The 24,281-nt window shown below is 43.6% G+C and overlaps 1 protein-coding gene and 1 pseudogene across 1 annotated transcript; both read right to left on the bottom strand.

Annotated features, from left to right (window-relative positions):
- Nucleotides 1-4,759: 4,759 nt before the first annotated feature.
- LOC129835140 (NLR family CARD domain-containing protein 3-like) lies at nucleotides 4,760-6,512 on the bottom strand (annotated as a pseudogene).
- Nucleotides 6,513-9,418: 2,906 nt separating this feature from the next.
- LOC129835138 (phospholipase A-2-activating protein-like) lies at nucleotides 9,419-24,244 on the bottom strand. The gene is made up of 14 exons (XM_055900546.1): nucleotides 24,010-24,244; nucleotides 23,261-23,454; nucleotides 22,871-22,971; nucleotides 22,575-22,695; nucleotides 21,857-22,024; nucleotides 21,373-21,508; nucleotides 20,969-21,138; nucleotides 14,060-14,211; nucleotides 13,632-13,851; nucleotides 12,850-12,915; nucleotides 12,689-12,760; nucleotides 12,401-12,508; nucleotides 12,020-12,187; nucleotides 9,419-10,107 (listed from the first exon to the last, which is right to left on the bottom strand). Exons 1-14 carry the CDS (start codon nucleotides 24,156-24,158, stop codon nucleotides 9,530-9,532), a joined length of 2,403 nt encoding a protein of 800 aa, XP_055756521.1. The 5' UTR covers nucleotides 24,159-24,244; the 3' UTR covers nucleotides 9,419-9,529.
- Nucleotides 24,245-24,281: the final 37 nt, after the last annotated feature.

Below are 24,281 nucleotides of genomic sequence, written 5' to 3'. Positions count from 1 at the left end.
CATGTTTTTTACTTAAGTCCTGGAAGTTATCTGGGTTCCCATTCCTTATAATTGTACTGAATGATGTGATGCCTTTCTGCGTCCATTGTTTAAATCTGCTGTCCTGAGTTGCAGGGATGAAGCTGGCGTCATATGCGGGCCAACTCAGCAGTTTGATCTCTCTGTCTAAATTATTTTGCTTAACTACCCTAAACCATGTCTTCAGAGAGAAATTAATCCACTGATTTTGTCTATTGTATATTTCTTTTACCATGTCCTTATTTCCCAAAACTGACTGTATGGGTATCCCTGTCAAAGTAGTCTCGATGTCTTTCCATTTGGATTCGTATTCTGAATTGCACCAACAAACCAGGGGTCTCAATTGGGCTGACACATAATAATCTTTTAGGTTTGGTAAGGCCATTTTTGGTAATTGTAATGTTGTATATCTAGTTCTTGGTCTCTTACTGTTCCAGATAAACCTTGATATCCGTTTATCCCATTCCCTAAACTGTTTAGGTGGGATTTCTATGGGCAGTGATTGGAACAAATACAATAACCACGGCAGGATGTTCATTTTGATTGTTTCAATTCTACTACTAAGATCTAAGGGAAGTGAGTTCCACCTGTCTAGGTCATCATATATTTTCTTGTTGATGTGATCGTAATTCATGCAATAAAGTTTGGGTGTATCTTTTGATAGGTATACTCCAAGATATTTAATGGATGAAGAGGTCCAGGTGAAGTTATACCTATTCTTCAGCTCTTCCTGTGGGGTATAATTATATACTAGGGCTTGGGTCTTGTGTACGTTAAGCACATACCCTGAATATGTTCCAAATGTTTGTAGAACATCCATCAATCTAGGTACGCTTGAGCCTGGGTCTTTAAGGAATAACAGAACATCATCCGCATACATGCATATCTTATGTTCACTGTCTCTTATTGTTATTCCCTCTAAGGTTGGGTCATGTCTTATTGCCTGTGCTAATGGTTCGAGGTACAAGGAGAAGAGCGTGGGTGAAAGATTACAGCCTTGTCTTGCCCCTCGCTCTAATTTTATCTTTCGTGTCAAATGTCCATTTATCTTTATTCTAGCGGTCGGACATGAATACAGTGTTTTGATGCACTGTATCACTTCTTTGTTGAAACCAAATCTTTCCATAACTTGGAATAGGTAATCCCATCCAACTGAATCAAATGCTTTTTCTGCATCTAGACTGATTAATATTGCACTTGTCTTATTCTGAGTAATGTGGTCCATGACATGTAGTGTTCTCCTTATATTGTCTTGTGTCTGCCTATTTTGTATGAAACCCGTTTGATCTCCGTCAATCAATTCTGGGATTATGTTCTCCATTCTTTTGGCTATTATTGATGCATATAGTTTATAATCTGTGTTAAGAATTGCGATAGGTCTATATGAACTGCATTCTTTCTTATCTTTCCCTCTTTTGGGATTACAGATATGATGGCCTCTCTCCATGACAGTGGGAGACCACCCTCCCTCAGAGTCCAGTTAAAACAGGCCTTAAGTAGAGGTGTTAGTTGTTCTCTGAAGGTCTTGAACCATTCTGAAGGGAAGCCATCAGTGCCTGGAGACTTGTTGACTCTTTGTTGAGATATTGCTTTATTAATTTCCTCGGTGGATATTTCTAAAGTTAGTCTATCATTTTGCTCTGTCCCAATTGAGGGGAGATCAAGTGAGTTCAAAAAGTGCTCTATTGTCTGTGCATCTGCCTTCTCTGGTTGCTTGTACAGATTTGTGTAATACGATTCAAATGCATTCTGTATTTCATTTAATTTGCATGTTATCTTTTTTGTTTTGGGGTCTTTTATTTTAAAAATGGTATTCTGTGCTTGTTGTTTCCTGAGTCTCCATGCTAGTAATTTGGTTGCCTTTGAGCCTGCTTCATAATATCGTTGTTTCAGGAACCTAAGCTTTTTCTCTACTTCTTCTCTATAAATCTGGTCAATTTCTTGTTTTACCTTTTGAATCTCTCGTAATATAAGAGGGTCTTTGTATTGACTATGAGATCGTTCTAAGTTTCTTAGGGTTTCCTGTAATTTCAGCAGTTTCTGTGCTTTAATCCTTTTCTTGAGAGACGTTGTGGCTATGATTTTTCCTCTAATAACCGCCTTAGCTGCATCCCACAATATAGCAGGAGATACTTCCCCATTATCATTATTCTCCAGATAGATGTTCAATTCTGTCTTTATTGATTCCTTGAATGCTGGATCATTCAGCATGCTTGTATTAAGTCTCCATGTAGTATTTCTTGGTTTGCTATCAAGGTGTAGAGTGAGGTAAACTCCATTATGATCTGATAAGTCGCTCTGCCCGATCCTACAATCCTTAAGCCTGTGTCTATCTGCACTGTACATAAAAAAGTAGTCTAACCTGGAGTATTCAGTGTGGCGGGCTGAGTAAAAAGTATATTCCTTATCGGTCTTGTGGGTGTCACGCCATACATCGAGCAGTCCTAGATCCTGCAGTATCCTATTGATCTTTTTGGCAACTAGGCTCAGTTTCCTATTTTGATTTGTGCTGTCCAATTTTGAGTTTAGAATTGTGTTAAAATCCCCTCCACAGATAAGAGTGCCAGTGGTTCCTGTGGCAATTAAATCAAACACCTTCCTATAGAAGACCATGTCACTCCCTGGGGGTGCGTATACATTAAATAATGTAACTTCCTTGTTATCCAGTTTACATTTAACAAGTATAAATCTACCCTCCTTGTCTTTTATTTCTGACAAACTCAAAATTAACTGAATTTGGGATCAAGATTACAACTCCCCTTCTACCCATTTTGTAAGAAGAAAAAAAAGTGTTCCTATATCCCATTTTCTTGAGTTTCTCGTGTTCAGGTGTGGATAAGTGAGTTTCCTGCCAGAATAGTATGTCAACTCTCTCCCGTTTCATCTTTGCTATTACCTTACTTCTCTTGATGGCACTCCCCAGTCCATTTACATTGAGACTTATGACCTTAAATTCCCGATGATGCATCGATATAAATAAAAAAAAGCTGTGCACCATATCTGCCTGCTTATCATGAACGAAAATTCAAGAACGATAATAAAGTAAACCAAAGTGGGAAAGTACTTTGGTATTTGGACTCCCATGTCAGAGGACTGTCTCTTGCCTCTGGGGTTTGAGGGGATGAGCCTGTCCGCAGGATGGGCCCCTCGCTCAGATATGAAAATGCGTGACGTATTTTCAAACAAGACCTGGTGGAAGCGAAAATAATAAGGGCGCCTATTTCGTCGCTTATACACATCGGTTAATTACAAGTGAAAACTATATCGGTCATGCGTGCATATCATGAATCCTCCCCTTGATATGCCCTTCTGTCGCCCCGTTGTCAATGTGTCATTATTCCTTGGCTAATATATATGTTATTAACGTGACGCTACTTAATGTGTTCATAAAGAACACATGCTTTTGGGTACTCACCCTTGTTCAGCATTGGGGGAAAATCGGGGAGATTTTATCTATTGCAATGTCAACCGTAACAACCCAAAGTCTTAACAACTGCGGTAACTATTAATTATGTTAAATCCGATTCAGTGTCTTTCATCTTCCCGTTGGAAATGCCTGAGTCTCTCTCGGATGTGAACGTCCTCTCGCCGAGATGGTTTCCCTCTTTCTCCATGACCTTGCTTGTTGACAACGATCCATGGGAGAGCCTGCTCGAGTCTTCCCGCTGGTGATGTCGCCTTTCTCCTGGCGGTATACTCCACTGGGAAGCCCCTTGACTTCAGGTCCTCAGCCTGCTCGTATGTAACCGGGCCATTTTTCAGAAATACCCGCATTTTTGCCGGGTATGGTGTTTGGAAGCGAATACCCTTCTCTTTAAGTGCTTTCTTAATGGGGGTGTATTCTTTCCTTCTTTTCAGTATCTCTCCCGCATAGTCATGATCAAAGAACACTCGTTGGCCTTGGAAGTTAACAGGTTTTTTCCAGGTAGCATGTAAAACTTTCTCTTTGACTGAGAATTTTAGGAACCGTATTACTATGGATCTTGGTGGGGCGCCGCTGGGGGGTTTTGAGGCCAGAGCTCGGTGTGCTCTCTCGATTCCCAGGTCAGTGTCTTCGTCAAGTATGTCCTTGAATAGACCCTCCACGAAGTTGGGCATAGAGTCTTTTTCTGCGCCCTCTACTACGTTATAAAGTCTAATGTTGTTTCGACGTGAGAAACCTTCGAGTTCTGTCACTTTTGCATGTTGGCTTTTCAGTGACTGTTCCAAGTATTTCCTTGACTGCTAAGTTCCATGTGTCCGTTTCCCCAATGCGCTGTTCTGCGTCCCCCATTCTTGTAGATATGCTATGAAGTTCTAATTTGTTTTCTTCCAGTTTCTGATTAATGTCCTTCTTGAACTCATTTAGTTATTTTCTTACATCTTCTCGAAGTTCCTCTCGTAAGCCTGTGAGCGCCTCGCGCAATTCCTCCTTCACCACCTCACGAAATGAGGGTTCTTTTGCTGCTGCTATCTTATTTGCGCTAGCATTAGCCATTTCGGGTTCTTCGACGATTATATCTTCTGCTGTCTTGTTACAGGCTGTTGTAGCTCCACGACCTTTTCCTGTTTTCCCCTTTTCCATTTTGCGTAAGTTATTATAATGCTCAGAGTAAATACTTAAATTTGGGGGGGAAATTCCCAACCGATGTGCAGTACGAAAAACTAGGCAGCCATTTCCTAAGTTGCGTCACCGGAAGCCGCTTTACAGCCCTTTCTCTGTGAAACACAGCATAGTCAAGAGCTGACCGGTATGAACACATGTCAATGCATTTATAGTGTATTGTTTTTGTTTGTAAAATAGGCAAAGTATTCAAGTTCTTACATAGCCTTTCTGGTGGCTTTGACCACTGGCAGCAGCCTCCGAAGACATTCCTCTGATCTGGAGTATTTCTTCAGGTCAAACACATCCAGCTCCTCTTCTGAAGTCAACAACACAAAGACAAGGGCTGACCACCGTGCAGGTGATAGTTTGACTTCTGAGAGAGTTCCTGAGCTCAGGGAGCTTTGGATCTCCTCCACTAGGGAATGGTCATTCAGCTCAATCAGACAGTGGATCAGGTTAATGCATCTCTCTGGAGACTGATTTTCTCCTTGATGTACTTGGCTGTCTCCTTGTTGGAATGTTAGCCTGATATTGGTCTGCGTCAATAAAGGAGAATCTGATTGGACTCCTGTGAGAGACCAAGTAGGAAGCGAAGGAATAGATCCAGGTGTCCGTTCTTGCTTTGTAAGGCCTTATCCACTGCACTCTTGTGGAGGATGCTTGTTGGCATGTGGGTAAGCAGTGGTTTCTTTGAACTGGGAGGTTCTTCTACAATCAGATTGTCACTGTCATCTTGCTGAAGATGAGAAAAACATACAAAGCAGTACACCTTCTTTTGGTACAATCCATACTCTTCTCTGAAGATCTGTGTGCACACTCCTGAGTATTCTAAGGCTTCTTTGACATCAATGCCACACTCTCTCAGGTCTTCCTCATAGAAAATCAGATTGCCTTTTTCCAGTTGTTGAAAAGCCAGCTTTCCAAGTGACAGGATGGGTTTCTCATTCCTTTGCTGATTCATCTCATGTTCTCCATGGTACTTTCAGGTCCATCTGTTTAGTCAGGAAGTGTGTGTACATTTCAGTTTGAGTCTTTGGCATTTCTCCTTTCTTTGCTTCAGACAAAATGTTACCCAGAACTGTCCCTGAAATCCAACAGAAGATGGGTATGTGGCACATAAAGTGGAGGCTCCTAGATTTCTTCAGGTGCGGGATGATTTTGCCAGTCAGGTTCTCGTCACAGAATTTATTCTTGAAGTACTCCTCCTTCTGTGGGTCATCAAACCCTCGTACTTCCGTCACCTGCTCAACACACGTAGGGGGGATGTGGTTGGCTGCTGCTGGTCGGGAGGTTATCCAGAGTTGAACTGAGGGAAGCATATTCCCCATGATGAGGTTGGTCAGCAGCACGTCCACTGAGGTTGACTCTGTGACATCACAGCAGTTTTTATTGTTCTGGAAGTCTAGAGGAAGTCGACACTCATCCAGACCGTCAAAGATAAACATGACTTTATATTTGTCATAATTGGAGATGCCTGATGTTCTGGTTTCCAACAAGAAGTATTGAAGAAGTTCCATCAAGCTTCTCCATCAAATTCAGCTCACAGAATGGCAGTGGAATTATGAGTTGAATATCTTGATTGGCTTTTCCTTCAGTCCAGTCCAGAATGAACTTCTGCACAGAGATTGTTTTTCCAATGCCAGCAGTTCCCTTTGTCAGCACAGTTCTGATCGGTTTGTCTTGTCCAGGTAAGAGTTTGAAGATGTTATTGCATTTGATTGGTGTATCTTGTGTTGCTCGTCTCCTGGATGCTATCCATCTGTCTCACCTCATGTTCATTATTGACCTCCACTTCCACCCTCTGTGATGTACAGCTCTGTGTAGATGTTACCGAGAAGAGTTGGGTTCCCCAGTTTTATAAACTGAACAAATGCAATATGTAAAGTGTTGGTCCCATGTTTCATGAGCTGAAATAAAAGATCCCCAAACTTTTCCGTACACACAAAAAGCTTATTTCTCTCAGATTTTGTGCACAAATTTGTTTACATCCCTGTTAATGAGCATTTTTTTCTGAGATAATCCATCCACCTGACAGGTGTGGCATATCAAGAAGCTGATTAAACAGCATGATCATTACACAGGTGCACCTTGTGCGAGGGACAATAAAAGCCACTCTAAAATGTTCAGTTGTCGCACAACACAATGCCACAGATGTCTCAAAATTTGAGGGAGTGTGCAATTGCCATGCTGACTGCAGTAATATCAGGGAATTGAATGTTAATTTCTCTACCAATTACTGTGTAAGTCAGTGGAAAGGGGTGAGAACCATGAGCCTCCTAAGTTTTGTACTGAAGTCAATGTACCCAGAGGAGGATGGAAGCTAGCTGTCCTCCAGCTACACCATGGTGCTGCCCTACAGAGTGCGGTTGAGGCTACAGTAGACCTTCTTTGCAAAATAGTGTGTTTTAATCAATTACTTGGTGACGTGATTATATTTAGTATAGTTTACATTTAAAATTGTTATGAAATTCACTGAGGAGGATGGTCCTCCCCTGGTTATAGTTAAAATAAGGAAATCAGACAATTTAAATTCATTAGGCCCTAATCTATGGATTTCACATGACTGGGAATACAGATATGCATCTGTTGGTCACATATACTTTAAAAAAAGGTATGGATCAGAAAACCAGTCAGTATCTGGTGTGACCAACATTTACCTCATGCAGCGCAACACATCTCCTTCACATAGAGTTGATCAGGCTGTTGACTGTCGCCTGTGGAATGTTGTCCCACTCGTGTGCGAAGTTGCTGGAATTTGGCAGGAACTGGGACATGCTGTCGGCATCTCGATCCTGAGCATCCCAAACATGCTCAATGGGTGACATGTCTGGAGAGTATGCAGGCCATGGAAGAACAGGTTTTCAGCTTCCAAAAATTGTCTACAGATCCTTGCGACATTGGGCCGTACATTACCATGCTGAAACATGAAGTGATGGCGGCGGATGAATGGCACGACAATGGGCCTCAGGATCTTGTCACGGTATCTCTGTACATTCAAATTGCCATCGATAAAATGCAATTGTGTTTGTTGTGGGGTACTGTTCACAACGTTGAAATCAGCAAACCGCCCACGCGACGCGATACACGTGGTCTGCGGTTGTCAGGCTGGTTGAGCGTATTGCCAAATTCTCTAAAACAACGTAGGTGGCTTAGGGTAGAGAAATTAACATTCAATTCTCTGTCAAAAGATCTGGTGGACATTCCTGCAGTCTGCATGCCAATTGCACGCTCCCTCAATTTGTGTGACAAAACGGCGCATTTTAGAGTGACCTTTTATTGTCCCCAGCACAAGGTGCACCGACTACAGTGCCGCGCTGGCCACCGGCAGACACTGGGCCGTGGAGTGAGCCGGCGTAGTTGAGAACGAGAGTCGCGAGGGTGATGTGAATGTTCTTGTTGCAAACAGAGCAGAGGTCGGCGGCGTGGGACAGGACAGCCTCCCGTTGGGCCCGGCCTCCCTGCCAGTGTTGTCCAATCTCATAAAAACATTTTAGAAAAAGACTCAGGGTCATTATCATTGAAAGGTATTGAAAACAGGGGTGCCAATAATTTGAATGATTTCTTGTTAAAACAACATTTCTTCCTCTGAGCAATTGTGTATAAAATACAAATTTCCCATGTTTTGTTTGCATACAATATAGCTCAGTATGTATTATTTATTTTATAGTCCTTTTTGCTCATTTTCTCAAGGGTGGCAATAATTTCTGACCTGACTGTTGATATACCAGTACATACAGTGAGCTCCAAAGGTATTGGGACAGTGACACATTTCTGGTTGTTTTGGCTCTGTAATCCAGCACTTTGGATTTGAAAGGATACAATGGAGGTCAAAGTGCAGACTGTCAGCTTTAATTTAAGGGTATTTTCATCCACATCGGTGAACCGTTTAGAAACTACAGCACGTTTTGTACATAGTCCCCCATTTTAGGAGACCAAAAGTATTGGGACAAATTTGCTTGTGTATTAAAGTAGTCATAAGTTTAGTATTTGGTCCCATATGCATAGCACGCAATGACTACATCAAGCTTGTGACGATAAATTTGCTGTTTGTTTTAGTTGTTTCAGATTATTTTGTGCCAGAAATGAATGGCAAATATTGTATTGTGCCATTTTGGAGTTACTTTTATTGTATATAATAATATGTTTCAAAACACTTCTACATTGTGATTTGTACCATGATTACAAATAATCCTGAATGAATCGTGATTAGTGAGGAAGTTACAGAAGGACACATCATACCCTCCCAAAAAATGCTAACCTCCCGTTATTGTATTGGTTAGCATGTCTTGGGGGTATGATATTTGTGTGCCTGGCCCCAGAACTGCCACAATATTTGTAAAGGTCACTGTGGTTAGTGGGTGATTTCTTTCACCTTTAAACATCCAGGATTCCATATGGTCTTGTCAGCTGATCCAGACAGCATGAGGCCTTGTTCAGGTAATATGACCACCGCCCACACTGCTGCTGTGTCCCTACAATACAAAGAGCACAACTTGCCCCGGTCACTCACCTGGGTTGTGTTCAGTAGGGAGAAAAAGTGTAGAAATGTATCCAATTAGAACAGATGTTCCAAAAGGTTTTGCTACAGTGAGCCTTACTGAACATGACCCAGATCAAAGTTAGACAAGTCTCAGACACTTTACCTGTAAGGTCATCATGAGCCAGTAAGTTGTGTTCCAAACGTCAGAGGACAGAGTACACACTGTGGATATACATAACATGGACAGTTTCAAAGCATTAGAAATGTGCCTCATTTCACTTTCTACTTTCTCACCAACTCCATTTATAATTAATAAAGACAAGTCAGGCTTCATGAAAGATCCAATTTGTACATATTTTTATTGCAGCACATGCAATCCAATAGTCTCAAAAGTCAATTAAACACTTGAACAGAGACTAGTAATAATATAAGGAGAGGAAATCAGATCACTGCAGTTCTTTTAAAACCAGCTGGCAGCACTCGCCGACCTTGGCCGGGTCGGTGACCGAGGTGTACTTGGCGATCTGTGACATGACCCCCAGTGACTTGGCCAGGTCTTGGGCTGTCTGGTCAGAGGCCACTGTGGTTCCCAGCGCCACCAGTAGCCTGAACACTGCCTCCTTGTCCTGCACCGACTCCAGTGCCGCGCTGGCCACCGACAGACACTGGGCCTTGGCCTCCAGGTCGGGCTGGCCGTGGAGTGAGCCAGCGTAGTTGAGAACGAGAGTCGCCAAGGCGATGTGAATGTTCTTGTTGCAAACAGAGCAGAGGTCGGCGGCGTGGGACAGGACAGCCTCCCGTTGGGCCAATAGGAGGGCCCGGCCTCGCCAGCCACTGAAGCAGTTGCACAGTATCCGCAGCGCCAGCATCTGATTGGCTGGCCGACCCTGAGGCTTCATCAGGCTCAGCAGGTGGTTGCAGAGCGCCACGCCATCATCCGCGTCACCGCCGCCGCACAGGCTGTCGTTGACCTGCGGGTGGCGCACCGCCAGCCGCAGGATGTCCAGGACGGGGAAGACGATGTCTGCAGGACAGGAGAGAACAGGTGATCACAGCTCAATGAAAATGGTACATTACCATATGTTCAATTATTGTAATGTGCAACAGTTTCACATACCTTTATTCTTAAAACAATGAAACTGAAGTAAAACAAAATGCTAATCAGGACTTCAGAGGGTAAAGTGCAAGAGTGAGCAATAATAGTGCTGGGGGCTTGCAGTCCACTAACACACCTGACCATTGCTTGACTATCTATACTGAACAAAAATATAAATGCAACATGCAACAATTATAAAAGATTTTACTGAGTTACAGTTCAAATAAGGAAATCAGTCAATTGAAATGAATTCAATAGGCTCTAATCTACAGACTTCACATGACTGGGCAAGGGCGCTGCATGGTCAATGCTGCACATGCAACAATCAAGACAACGATGCTGTTTTCACTTTGCTTCTTAATATACATCCACTAGTGTTCTATAATTACACTATTAGTTTGTTTCTTTTTTTACCCCTTTTTCTCCCCACGTTCGTAGTATCCAATTGGTAGTTACAGTCTTGTCTCATAGATGCAACTCACGTACGGACTCGGGAGAGGCGAAGGTCGAAAGCCGTGCATCCTCCGAAACACGACCCCGCCAAGCCGCACTGCTTCTTGACACAATGCCCACTTAACCCGGAAGCCAGCCGCACCAATGTGTCGGAGGAAACACTGTACACCTGGCGACTGTGTCAGCGTGCACTGCGCCCGGTCCGCCATAGGAGTCGCTAGTGCGCGATGGGACAAGGACATCCCTGCCAGCCAAACCCTCCCCTAACCCAGACGAAGCTGGGCCAATTGTGCGCAACCTGGGTCTCCAGGTTGCGGCCAGCTGCGACAGAGCCTGTAGCTATACAGTCTGATAATACCAGTGATGGTGTAGACCTACATCTGTATGTTTTTTGTGCAACAGTATCTTCTAAATCAAATACGTAAAGCAAGAATATGTTAACTACATGAAGTTCTAAGATGTACCCAAAGATTATAGGGCCCAATAGGAAACACTTGTCAACACTTTGGTTCCTACCCTGTCACAATAACTACAATTGAAACTGGGATTCATCCATGAAGAGCACACTTCTCCAGCATGCCAGTGGCCATCGAAGGTAAGCATTTGCCCACTGAAGCCAAACTAGTCAGGTCAAGACCTTGGTGAAAACAACGAGCACGCAGATGAGCTTCCCTGAGACGGTTTCTGACAGTTTGTGCAGAAATTCTTCGGTTGTGCAAACCCACAGTTTCATCAGCTTGCCTGGTGGCTCGTCTCAGATGATCCCGCAGGTGAAAAAGACGGATCTGGAGGTCCTGGTCTGCGGTTGGACATACTGCCAAATTCTCTAAAATGACATTGGAGGTGGCTTATGGTAGAGAAATTAACTTTAAATTATCTGGCAACAGCTCTGGTGGACATTCCTGCAGTCAGTATGCCAATTGCACACTCCCTCAAAACTTGAGACATCTGTGGCATTGTGTTGTGTGATAAAACTGCACATTTAAGTGGACTTTTATTGTCCCCCGCACAAGGTGCACCTGTGTAATGATCCTGCTGTTAAATCAGCTTCTTGATATGCCACACCTGTCAGGTGGATGGATTATCTTGGCAAAGGAGAAATGCTCACTAACAGCGACTGCAAACAAATGTGCCCAATATTAGAGAGAAATAATATTTTTGTACGTGTGGAAAATTTCTGGGATCTTTTATTTTCATCTTTTATTTCATGAAACATGGGACCAACACTTTACATGTTGCGTTTATTTTTGTTCACTATAAATCAGTTTGCTAGTGACTGGAAGCAAAAGCCTGCACACATTGCGGCTCGCCAGGATCAGAATTGCCCACCTCTGCACTAGTCTAGTGGGATAAACCCAAATCCTGCCCAAGATGTGTGTTAGCCTACCTTCTGGCCAGTGGGAGGTCTTCCAGAGCAGGCTGATCTGCTCTGTGGTGGGCTGCTCTGAGGCACAGGGGTTACAGACAGACACCAGCAGTTTCTCCAGGCTCTCCAGGACCTCCTCAGTCAGCCTGTATTCCCCAGGTGCTCCACCATTCAGCTCCTTCAGCTTGGCTGGTGAAAGGGCAAAGTTATTATAAAGAGATGCCATTGAGAATGAAACAGACACTTTATAATACCCAGTATGTAGTAAGGTTTCCATATTGCTATCCACATTTTTTCAGTTCAGCGATAGTGCTGGTTGATCAGTTTTGCACGCTGAATAAATAGACACTGATTATTACTGCTCGTAAAATATCAAAAAATCATGTTTTGTTCAGTGCTTACCCATTATTTGTGTGGCGTTAGCCTGCTCGAAGGTCACACCGTCCGTTTTTGGGAAGTAGATGTTTGCTGAGGTCTGCCTCGAGGCAGCCGAGGAGTAGGCACCCTCACCTGGGAAGACAAGAGGGGGGTAGAAGTGTTAGCCCTACCCCTCAACCAAACAAAAGATGATCTGCTTTAGCAGTGTTATTGGGTTTTGTCTTTTACGTGTCATTTTTGGGGGGAAAAACACATTTAAGTGTTAATGCGACCTAAACCCTTGACATTGAAGCAGTTGCTATAGTGACTAACCTGTGAAGGGGTCTGCCACTCCCACCGGAGCCCCTGTAGGAGTCCCCGATCCTGGGATGTACCGCCCAGTGCCTGGGGAAAACACCATATTAAAACGTATTAGAACAGCATGTCCTCATCAAACTGAAATGTACAAGAAAATTATAGTTGTGTTTATTTACCTGTGAAGGGGTCAGCCCCAAAGCCTGCTCTGTTGTCAGCAGCTCCAGGAATGTATCGGCCTGAGCCTAATGGTGAACATGATAAAAGCAGGGTGAAAATACAGTTAGTGTGGTACAGGTATCCCTCGTTTATCGCGGGGGTTACGTTCCGAAAATGACCCGCGATAAGTGAAATCCGCGAAATATAAAACTTTTTTTTTTTTTACAATTAGCAACTATTACATGTATACAAATACAGTGACTCACGTGTAGGCCGTTTCACTGCTCTTCAGAGCGTTTCGTCGACATTATGGGTTTAGGAGATGTTCGAAATTACAAGATAATTTGGCCAACTTAATGTAAATTTGCCAAGCTGTTTTATGTACGTACACATAACTGCACGAGACGACAAAATGATAGCACAATTCGTAGCATGTTTTGATACAAGAAGCGGGAGTGAGTTTTTAGCGAATCAGAATGCAGAGCACAATGCACCAAAAAAAAAAAAAAAATGCATTATGAAAATCCGCGAAATAGCGAATCCGCGATAAGTGAACCGCAAAGTGGCGAGGGATCACTGTATTCTAAACTCAATTTGAATTTCCATGACCTGTCTATTTCAAATGTTACGGTAACTTTGCGCACTGTGTGTTAGAAAAGGGAACGATCACCCTATAGAGTGAAAATGGCCAGTCGGCCCTACCAGTGAATGGGTTGATACTACTGGGCTGGGCCGGTGTGTGTTAAGAATCTAAAAATGTAATGTAGCAGCCTATAGTATGAAGATGGCTCAGTGGCCCTACCAGTGAATGGGTCAGCAGCGCTGGGCGCGGCGGCTCCCAAGGTGTGTCCTTTGGTGTTTTCGATGATGAAGTTGGCCACCTGGTCCAGGAACATGGGGCTGAGCTCGTTCTTCTGCAGGAAGTTGTGGGCTGTCAGCCAGGGGTCGTCTGTCACGTTGTAGGGCAGCTTCATGGACGGACCACCCTCGTTGATGTCGATGGTGAAGACAAAGTCGTACTCCTGGAAAATCATTCAGAAGATGGCTTGGACCTGTGTTGAGAGATTCACTGTGTGACAGCTCGCTTCAGTTAAGTGTAGATGAAATCACTTGTGAATAATGTGCCTTGCGTCTGTACTCTGGACATTGATTGTATTTTAGTACAGCGTACAATCATTTTCCTCTGAGGAAAATTATCTCTCTATCTATTGTTATCACCATTCACCTCACCTTCCCCTCGTAGTTGACTTTCTTGGAGGTCTGCTGGTTGGACCCTCCCACCACATCTCCAATCTTCATCCAGCGGCTGTCGGCCACGCTCCACTGGTACGCCTCCACGTTCTGGCCCTCTTTGATAAGCCGTGTCTGGCCGTCCCGGTTTCCTGGGAGACAGACAAACAGACATCTTAATGTGTAATCATATTGTATGCACTACAATACAACAAGGATGTTATCTGGATTACTCCACGTTCATGTGCATCTGTGGTTTTAATAAAGCTTGACGATTGGTCAAATAAGTTGATCATTCATGTAAGATGTCAGTGACCAGGGACTGTAGATGCAAAAAACAATAATAACCAAACAGTGATTCTGTGCATGTAATGTCTTTATAGTTTCTATTCATTGAATATATAGTCAGGTCCAAAGTTATTGGCACCATCAATAAAGAAAAGCAAAATATACTATAAATTAAATACAAATACTGAGCTACTGTATATTGTATGCATTTTTTGGGGGGTGAGAATTACATTTTATACTCATTCAATTGCTTAGAGAAAGAGATTGTTTACTTTTTTCTCAAAAAGACAGGAGTCAAATTATTGGCATCCCTGTTTTCAATACATCACCCTGCGAGGATAATGAGATTGGAGAACAGATTGGCAAGGATCTTAGACCAGGGAGCCGCCGAACAGATTGGCAAGGATCTTAGACCATTCCTCCATACAAAATCTTTCCAGATCCTTGATATCCTTCATCTGCACTTATAGACTGCCACATGTTTAACCACTGGTTTTCAAATGGGGTTCAAGTCAGGAGACTGAGATTGCAAAATGTTGATATTGTGGTCAATTGTGGATTTTGTTGTGTGCTTGGTGTTATTGACTTGCTGGAAGATGCACTTGCGGCCCAATTTCAGCCTCCTGGCAGATGCAACCAGGTTTTTGTCAAAACTCTCCTGGTACTGGGTAAAGTTCATGATGATGTTGACCTTAACAAGGGCCCCAGGACCAGTGGAAGCAAAATAACCCTATACATTCAAAGATCCACCACCGTATGTCACAGTGTGAATGGGGTTCTTTTCTGCATCTTTCTTTCGACGCAAAACCCACCACTGGTGTGTGTGGGCAAAGAGCTGTATGTCATCTGATCATAGCACCGGTTCCAACCCAAGTGCCAATGCCGTTTAGCAAACTCCAAGCATAGGGTGAGGTATTGAAAACCGTTGTGACAATTTTGAAACCTATCTTTTTGAGAGATTTTTTTTCTGGTTAAAGAAAATGTCTTTCTCTAAGCAATTGTATTAGTAGAAAATATTCATACCCCTTGACTTATTCCACATTTTGTTGTTACAGATGGAATTCAAAAATGGATTAAATATGTTTCTCTAACCCAAATCAAATCAATTGGTCACATAAACGTGTTCAGCAGATGTTATTGGGGGTGTAGCGAAATGCTTGTGCTTCTAGCGCCGACAGTGCAGTAATATCTAACAAGTAATATCAAACAGTTTCGCAACATATACCCAAAATACACGGAAATCTAAGTAGGAATGGATTATGAATATATATACACTGCTCAAAAAAATAAAGGGAACACTTAAATAACACAATGTAACTCCAAGTCAATCACACTTCTGTGAAATCAAACTGTCCACTTAGGAAGCAACACTGATTGACAATAAATTTCACATGCTGTTGTTCAAATGGAATAGACAAAAGGTGGAAATTATAGGCAATTAGCAAGACACCCCCCAAAACAGGAGTGATTCTGCAGGTGGTGACCACAGACCACTTCTCAGTTCCTATGCTTCCTGGCTGATGTTTTGGTCACTTTTGAATGCTGGCGGTGCTCTCACTCTAGTGGTAGCATGAGACGGAGTCTACAACCCACACAAGTGGCTCAGGTAGTGCAGTTCATCCAGAATGGCACATCAATGCGAACTGTGGCAAAAAGGTTTGCTGTGTCTGTCAGCGTAGTGTCCAGAGCATGCAGGCGCTACCAGGAGACAGGCCAGTACATCAGGAGACGTGGAGGAGGCCGTAGGAGGGCAACAACCCAGCAGCAGGACCGCTACCTCGGCCTTTGTGCAAGGAGATGCACTGCCAGCGCCCTGCAAAATGACCTCCAGCAGGCCACAAATGTGCATGTGTCTGCTCAAACGGTCAGAAACAGACTCCATGAGGGTGGTATGAGGGCCCGACATCCACAGTTGGGGGTTGTGCTTACAGCCCAACACCGTGCAGGACGTTTGGCATTTGCCAGAGAACACCAAGATTGTCAAATTCGCCACTGGCGCCCTGTGCTCTTCACAGATGAAAGCAGGTTCACACTGAGCACATGTGACAGAGTCTGGAGACGCCGTGGAGAACGTTCTGCTGCCTGCAACATCCTCCAGCATGACCGGTTTGGCGGTGGGTCAGTCATGGTGTGGGGTGGCATTTCTTTGTGGGGCCGCACAGCCCTCCATGTGCTCGCCAGAGGTAGCCTGACTGCCATTAGGTACCGAGATGAGATCCTTAGACCCCTTGTGAGACCATATGCTGACATGCACATTTGTGGCCTGCTGGAGGTCATTTTGCAGGGCTCTGGCAGTGCACCTCCTTGCACAAAGGCGGAGGTACCAGTCCTGCTGCTGGGTTGTTGCCCTCCTACGGCCTCCTCCACGTCTTCTGATGTACTGGCCTGTCTCCTGGTAGGGCCTCCATGCTCTGGACACTACGCTGACAGACACAGCAAACCTTTTTGCCACAGTTCGCATTGATGTGCCATCCTGGATGAACTGCACTACCTGAGCCACTTGTGTGGGTTGTAGACTCCGTCTCATGCTACCACTAGAGTGAGAGCACCGCCAGCATTCAAAAGTGACCAAAACATCAGCCAGGAAGCATAGGAACTGAGAAGTGGTCTGTGGTCACCACCTGCAGAATCACTCCTGTTTTGGGGGGTGTCTTGCTAATTGCCTATAGTTTCCACCTTTTGTCTATTCCATTTGCACAACAGCATGTGAAATTTATTGTCAATCAGTGTTGCTTCCTAAGTGGACAGTTTGATTTCACAGAAGTCTGATTGACTTGGAGTTACATTGTGTTGTTTAAGTGTTCCCTTTATTTTTTTGAGCAGTGTATGTCAGAGCGGCATTGGACTAAGATACAGCGGCACAGTATAGAATACAGTATATACATATGAGATGGGTGATACAATATTTACACACAATTAAAGTGACTTAGATACTGTAGAATAGTATAGGGTACAGTTTATCCATATGAGATGTGTAATACAAGAAACGGAGACATTATCAGTGGCTAGTGTTTCATTTCCTTAAAGTGGCCAGTGATTCCTAATCTATGTCTATAGGCAGCCACCTCTGATGTGCTGGAGATGGCTGTTTACCAGTCAGTGGTGTGGTATAGAATACAATACAGTATAGACATATGAAATGGGTGATGCAATATGTAAACACAATTTAAGTGACTAAGATGCCGTAGAATAGTGTGGAGTGCAGTTTATACATAAGAGATGAGTAATGCTAGATACGTAAATATCTTTAAAGTGGCTAGTGATCCATTCCTAAAAGTGGTCAGTGATTCCTAATCCATGTCTATAGGCAGCCGCCTCTGATGTGCTAGTGATGGCTGTTTATCAGTCTGATGGCATTGAGATAGAAGCCTTTTTTCAGTCTCTCGGTCCTAGCTTTGATGCACCTGTACTGACCTCGCCTTCTGGATGGTAGCGGGGTGAACAGGCAGTGGCTCGGGTGGTTTATGTCCTTGATCTTTTTGACCTTTCTATGGCATCAGGTGCTGTAGGTCTCCAGGAGGGCAGGAAGTTTGCTACCGGTAATACGTTGGGCAGACCGCACCACCCTCTGGAGAGCTTTGCGGTTGTGGGCGGTGCAGTTGCCTTACCAGGCGGTGATACAGCCTGACAGGATGCTCTCAATTGTGCATCTGTAAAAGTTTGTGAGGGTTTTAGGTGTTAAGGCAAATTTCATTAGCCTCCTGAGGTTGAAATGGCTCTGTTGCGCCTTCACCACACTGTCTGTGTGGGCGGACCATTTCAGTTTGTCAGTGATGTGTACGCCGAGGAAATTAAAGCTTTCCATCTTCTCCACTGGTGTCCCATCGATGTGGATAGGGGGATGCTCCCTCTGCTGTTTCCTGAAGTCCACGATCATCTCCTTAGTTTTGTTGACGTTGAGTGAGTTATTTTCCTGGCACCACACTCCCAGAGCCCTCACCTCTTCACTGTAGGCTGTCTCATCGTTGTTGGTAGCCTACTACTGTTGTGTCGTCTGCAAACTTGAGGATTGAGTTGGAGGTGTGCGTGGCCACGCAGTCATGGGTGAACAAGGAGTACAGGATGGGGCTGAGCACCCACCCTTGTGGGGCCCAGTGTTAAGGATCAGGGAAGAGTTACTTTCACCACCTGGGGGCGAACCGTCAGGAAGTCCAGGACCCAGTTGCACAGGGTGGGGTTCAGACCCAGGGCCTCGAGCTTGATGGGCTTGGAGGGAACTATGGTGTTGAATGCTGAGCTATAGTCAATGAACAGCATTCTTACATAGGTATGGCTCTTGTACAGATGGGACAGGGCAGTGTGCAGTGTGGTGGGGCGATTGCATCGTCTGTTGATCTATTGGGGCAGTGAGCAAATTGAAGTGGGTCTAGGGTGGCAGGTAAGGTGGAGGTGATATGATCCTTGACTAGTCTCTCAAAGCACTTCCTGATGACAGAGGTGAGTGCTACGGGGCGATAGTCATTTAGTTCAATTTCCTTTGCTTTCTTAGGTACAGGGACAACGGTGGCCATCTTGAAGCATGTGGGGACAACAGACTGGGATAGGGAGATTGAATATATCTGTAAAACACACCAGCCAGCTGGTCTGCGCATGCTCTGAGGACACGGCTAGGGATAACATCTGGGCCGGCAGCCTTGCGAAGGTTAACACGCTTAAATGTCTTACTCGGGCTCCGGAGAAGGAGAGCCCACAGTCCTTGATAGCGGGCCGCGTCGGTGGCACTATTATCCTCAAAGCAAGTGAAGAAGGTGTTCAGCCTATCCGGAAGCAAGACGTCGGTGTCCGCGACGTGGCTGGCTGTCCTTTTATAATCTGTGATTGTCTGTAGACTCTGCCACATCCGCCTTGTGTCTGAGTCGTTGAAGTGGGACTCAACTTTGTCCCTATACCGACGTTTACCCTGCTTGATTGCTTTGCGGAGGGAATAACTACACTGTAGTTTTGCGCAAATGCTCCCATACATCCAGTTTCTGGTTGGGGTAGGTTTAAATAGTCACAGTGGGTACAACATCTCCTATGCACTTCCTGATAAACTCATTCACCGTATTGGTGTCAATATTATTTCCTCAACCATCTACACATAATACCCCAAAATATGGTTTTAGAAATGTTTGCAAATTAAATGCATAAAATAAACAATTTACACCACTGAGTCAATACTTTGTAGAAGCACCTTTGGCAGCAGTTACAGCTGTGAGTCTTTCTGGGTAAGAGTCTAAGAGCTTTCCATACCTGGATTGTGCAACATTTGCCCATTATTCTTTTTAAAATTCTTCAAGCTCTTTCAAATTGGTTGATGATCATTGCTAGATAACCATTTTTCGGTCTTGCCATAGATTTTCAAGTAGATTTCAGTCAAGACTAACTCGGCCACTCAGGAATATTCACTGTCTTCTTGGTAAGCAACTCCAGTGTAGATTTGGCCTTGTGTTTTTGCCTGTGCTTAGCTCCATTCCATTTCTTTTTTTTATCCTGAAAAACTCCCCAGTCCTTAATGATTACAAGCATACACATAACATGATGCAGCCACCACTATGCTTGAAAATATGGAGAGTGGTACTCAGTAATATGTTTGGGGCAAATCAAACACAACACTTTGTATTCAGGACAAAAATTGAATTGCTTTACCAAAATTTTCAGTGTTACTTTAGTGCCTTGATGCATGTTTTTGAATATTTATTTTTGTACAGGGTTCCTTTTCACTGCCATTTAGGTTAGTATTGTGGATTAACTACAACGTTGTTCCATCCTCAGTTTTCTCCTATCACAGCCATTAAACCCTGTAACTGTTTTAAAGTCACCATTGGCCTCATGGTGAAATCCCTGAGCGGTTTCCTTCCTCTCCGGCAGCTGAGTAAGGAAAAACGCTTGTATCTTTGTTATGACTGGGTGTATTGATACACCATCCAAAGTGTAATTAATAACTTCACCATGATCAAAGGGATATTCAATGTCTCTTTTTTTATTAATACCCATCTACCAATAGGTGCCCTTCTTCGCGAGGCATTGGAAAGCCTCCCTGGTCTTTGTCAGGGAATCTGTGTTTGAAATTCACTGCTCGACTGAAGGACCTTAGAGATAATTGTATGTGTGGATACAGAGATGAGGTAGTCATTGAACAATCATGTTAAACACTATTATTGCACACAGAGTGACTCCATGCACATTTTTACTCCTGGACTTATTTAGGCAAAAACAAATATTCAGTCTGTAACACAACAAAATGTGGAATAAATCAAAGGGTGTGAATAATTTCTGAAGGCAGTGTAGCTACAGTTGAAGTCGGAAGTTTACATACACTTAGGTTGGAGTCATTAGAACTCGTTTTTCAACCACTCCACAAATTTCTTGTTTACAAACTATAGTTTTGGCAAGTCGGTTAGGACTTGCCACTTGACAAAAAGTCAAATGGTGTGAATACTTTCTGAAGGCACTGTAGCTATTTGTATAATTTAATTCAGTCTTTTTTGCTCATCTTTATCAACGGTGCCAATAATTTTGGACCTGACTAAATATTAATACATACAGTCGTGGCCAAAAGTTTTTTGCATATACTTGGAGCTCACTGTATATAGTGGAATGGAATAATATAATAGAACATGCAGATACAAATTAATTTACCAGGCTCCTCGAGGTGCTCCCTTCCTGGAAGATCCTCCATCTTGATGTCCCCCAGGTCCCCTGTCTTGGGGTCGATGGTGGTCTTGGAGAGCTCGTCCTCGAAGGCCTGGAGGTCCTGGGGGCTGGCCATACGATCTTCCACCTCAGTGAACACTCTGATGAGGCCGTCACTGTAAGGCAAATAACACGACCGGTGACACAAAAGCAAGGTCATATCAGAAATATCGCTCTCACCTCACTTCCAACTATGTTTACCCTGTGTGTGAAGCTTTAAGGAGGTAGGGGGCATCATGATATTGTATGAGCATACACCAAAGAGAAGATTATTGTATTTGGTTTATCATTTTGGTGGAGTAGCAGTATAGGTGCCCATATGCCACAAAATAAATACAGTGGGGTTTTACCTGGCTCCCACAGCTATATCCCCATTAGGCAGGATGCAACAGCACCACACGGACTGGGCTGGGAGACGGATGGTCTGTTGGCAGTCGCCCTGCTTCCATATCCTCAAGGTCCGGTCCTCTCCTGTGCTTACAAAATCTAAGAAGGGAGCGGAGCACCAACCATTTGTCTAGAAAAATGTCTGATGGAAACGTCAACACAGTAAATGTGCAGAGATAATATTTTGTGTGCAGGAGTTATCTTTTCGACTATGAATCACAAAAAAAGACAAGCGGCCAATAACAATACAAAAGGTTCTGTTAACTATTTACAAATTATACACCAAACTACATTTAAGTAGGAGCATATCAGCCTATAGATTACAATACACAAGGACAGATAACTAAAACTATGAATCACCAACAGATTGTCACACTTTCCTAGGGCATAGTGGTTCCACAAACAGGGCACTAGTAGATTCTCAGGGTTCAGTCATCCATACTGTACCTTGTCCATTGGGGAAAACGGCCAGGCTGTAGATGTAGTTGGTATGGCTGTAGTACACTTGCACACATTCTCCAGTCACCAGCCATCTCCTAATAGTGGCGTCGTTGCTACAGGAGAAGAATTCCAGGTCGCTGACCACCGCTAGCCCCCTGACACAGTCCTCATGACCTGGGATAGACAAGGACATTTAGTGATGTCTGGCCCCAGAACTGCCACAATATTTATAGGGGGCAACGTTGGTAGTGGGTGTGTGATGAAAAATGTTATGTTTGTGCTTTTCTAATAACACATTTCTGTGTTCATGCAAGTGCCTGATTGAACATGCCTGGGAGGAACCCTCACTATCAGTATCTGCATTTTGGCAGTACGCCCAGAGCATTGTTTTGAGAACGGAAAGGGATATCTCAGTTTGAAGGTCTCAGCTTGGAGAGAAGAAGTCTTACGAGGTATTGGTCGGTCACATGCATGAACCAAACGTTAATGATGAATTAATGATGAATAACGAATAAGCTAAATCATGCAAATATAACTTGTGTGTAAGCAGTATATGAGATATCTAACAGAACTGCCCTGACGGAGGTCGCTTCAGACCGGTACTTTATGTATCTAAGTTTGACTGCGACCTCTCCAGCTTGCTCTTAATAAAGAATTATTCATTTAAGATTGACATCGTGTGTCCCTGTGTAGAATTTCCACAACAGGTGCATTAATCTCTCACCTGTAAACGTCTTCTCACAACGTCCAGCCTTCCACAGCTTGATGGTCTTGTCAGCTGATCCAGACAGCATGAGGCCTTGTTCAGGTAATATGACCACCGCCCACACTGCTGCTGTGTGTCCCTACAATACAAAGAGCACAACTTGCCATGGTCACTCACCTGGGTTGTGTTTAGCAGGTAGAAAACTATTTAAGATGTATCCAATTAGAACACAGATTTTCATTTTATGTTGCAAAACGTGTTGCTACTGAACATGACCCAGATCAAAAATACTAGACAAATCTCAGACACTTTACCTGTAAGGTCATCATGCACTTCTCGTTGAGCCAGACTTTTGCTGTGGTGTCCCAAGAGCCACTCAGTAGTGTTCCAAACTTCCCAGAGGACAGTGCACACACTGTGGACATACGTAACATGGACAGTTTCTACTTATAAACAACGAAAGCGTCAACAGACCAAGTTGGTATTTTAAGTAGTCAAGTTGAGTTAATCGTTCCACAATGATGCATTACATTTACATTTCAGTCATTTAGCAGACGCTATTATCCAGAGCACTTACAGGAGAAATTAGGATTAAGTGCCTTGCTCAAGGCATATCGACAGATTTTTTTTCACCTAGTTGGCTCGTTACTGGCCACACGCTCTTACCTGCTAGGCTACCTGCATCAACAGTATATCAACTATACCTGTGTTTTTGTGTCCCTTGAGTATGAACAATGGTTGTGGTTGGTCCAGTGTGAAAACACAGATGTTGTGGTCGTTTCCACCTGTGGCTATGAGTCCCCGAGGATACGTGTCGCTGGGAGCGATTATGCATACACAGGATACAAAGTTCTCATGGCCTGTCATACAATGCATTTCTGTGAAACCCCTGTCTGGGCTGTAGAGAGAATAGCGACACATAACATATTCTATTTAAAGTTGAACTTGATTACATTGAAAACACAGAGCAGGACAAAAGCAACAATGTGGTTTCAAATCTAGTCATTATTTCTGAACAGTCTGGCTTCTTTCAGTGACTAGCTTTATATAAAAGCTTACTGTTAGCTATAAAACTACTTGCCATATGGCATAGAGAAACCTTGTGCGCATAGGTTATCATTCAAAGTTTAGAAAGCTTGTGTCACGTTTGTGTCCCGTACAGTTTGTGTGGCAATGTTATTAATGTGGGGAAATATTAAAAGTGAAACCACACGTCCAGACCATAGTGTGGTTTGGTTGCACAATTGAGTGAATGACAACGCTAATTATGTTAGCTAGCTAGTATGCTTTAGTAGAGACTTGTTGGTTTGACTTGAAATTATGGTTATGGTAAATTGAGAGGGACATCGATATATGAGTGGCTAAGGGCTGCTAAATGATTCTCTTTACAACATTAAAATGGTAAGACAAACATAGTAATTTGGGCTAAGCTAAATTAGCTAACTAGCGGTACCTTGAGTTTGGTACCCAGACTCTTCCAGTTCGGTCTCTGGAAACAGACATAAAGGCTCCGTCAGGGAAAAAAGCCGCTGCAAGACCTCTAACATCCATTTCATGGCCAGGTATGGAGCAGCTTAGTTTATATGAGTTAGGTGATGCCATTGTATCACCAATATCACAATGTTGTAATCGTAGCTTCTAAACAGAGAAATGGCACCCCTTGTCAAGAAGAAATCGGCCGGTTAAGTAAGGCGGAAGTAGTAAGGAAAATTAACCTTGACCTCA

This window comes from Salvelinus fontinalis, chromosome 36, assembly GCF_029448725.1.
Source record: "Salvelinus fontinalis isolate EN_2023a chromosome 36, ASM2944872v1, whole genome shotgun sequence".
In the NCBI taxonomy this organism is placed as follows: domain Eukaryota; kingdom Metazoa; phylum Chordata; class Actinopteri; order Salmoniformes; family Salmonidae; genus Salvelinus; species Salvelinus fontinalis.
Note: the sequence above shows the minus strand (reverse complement) of the source record. Positions and strands in the feature narration are given on the sequence as shown.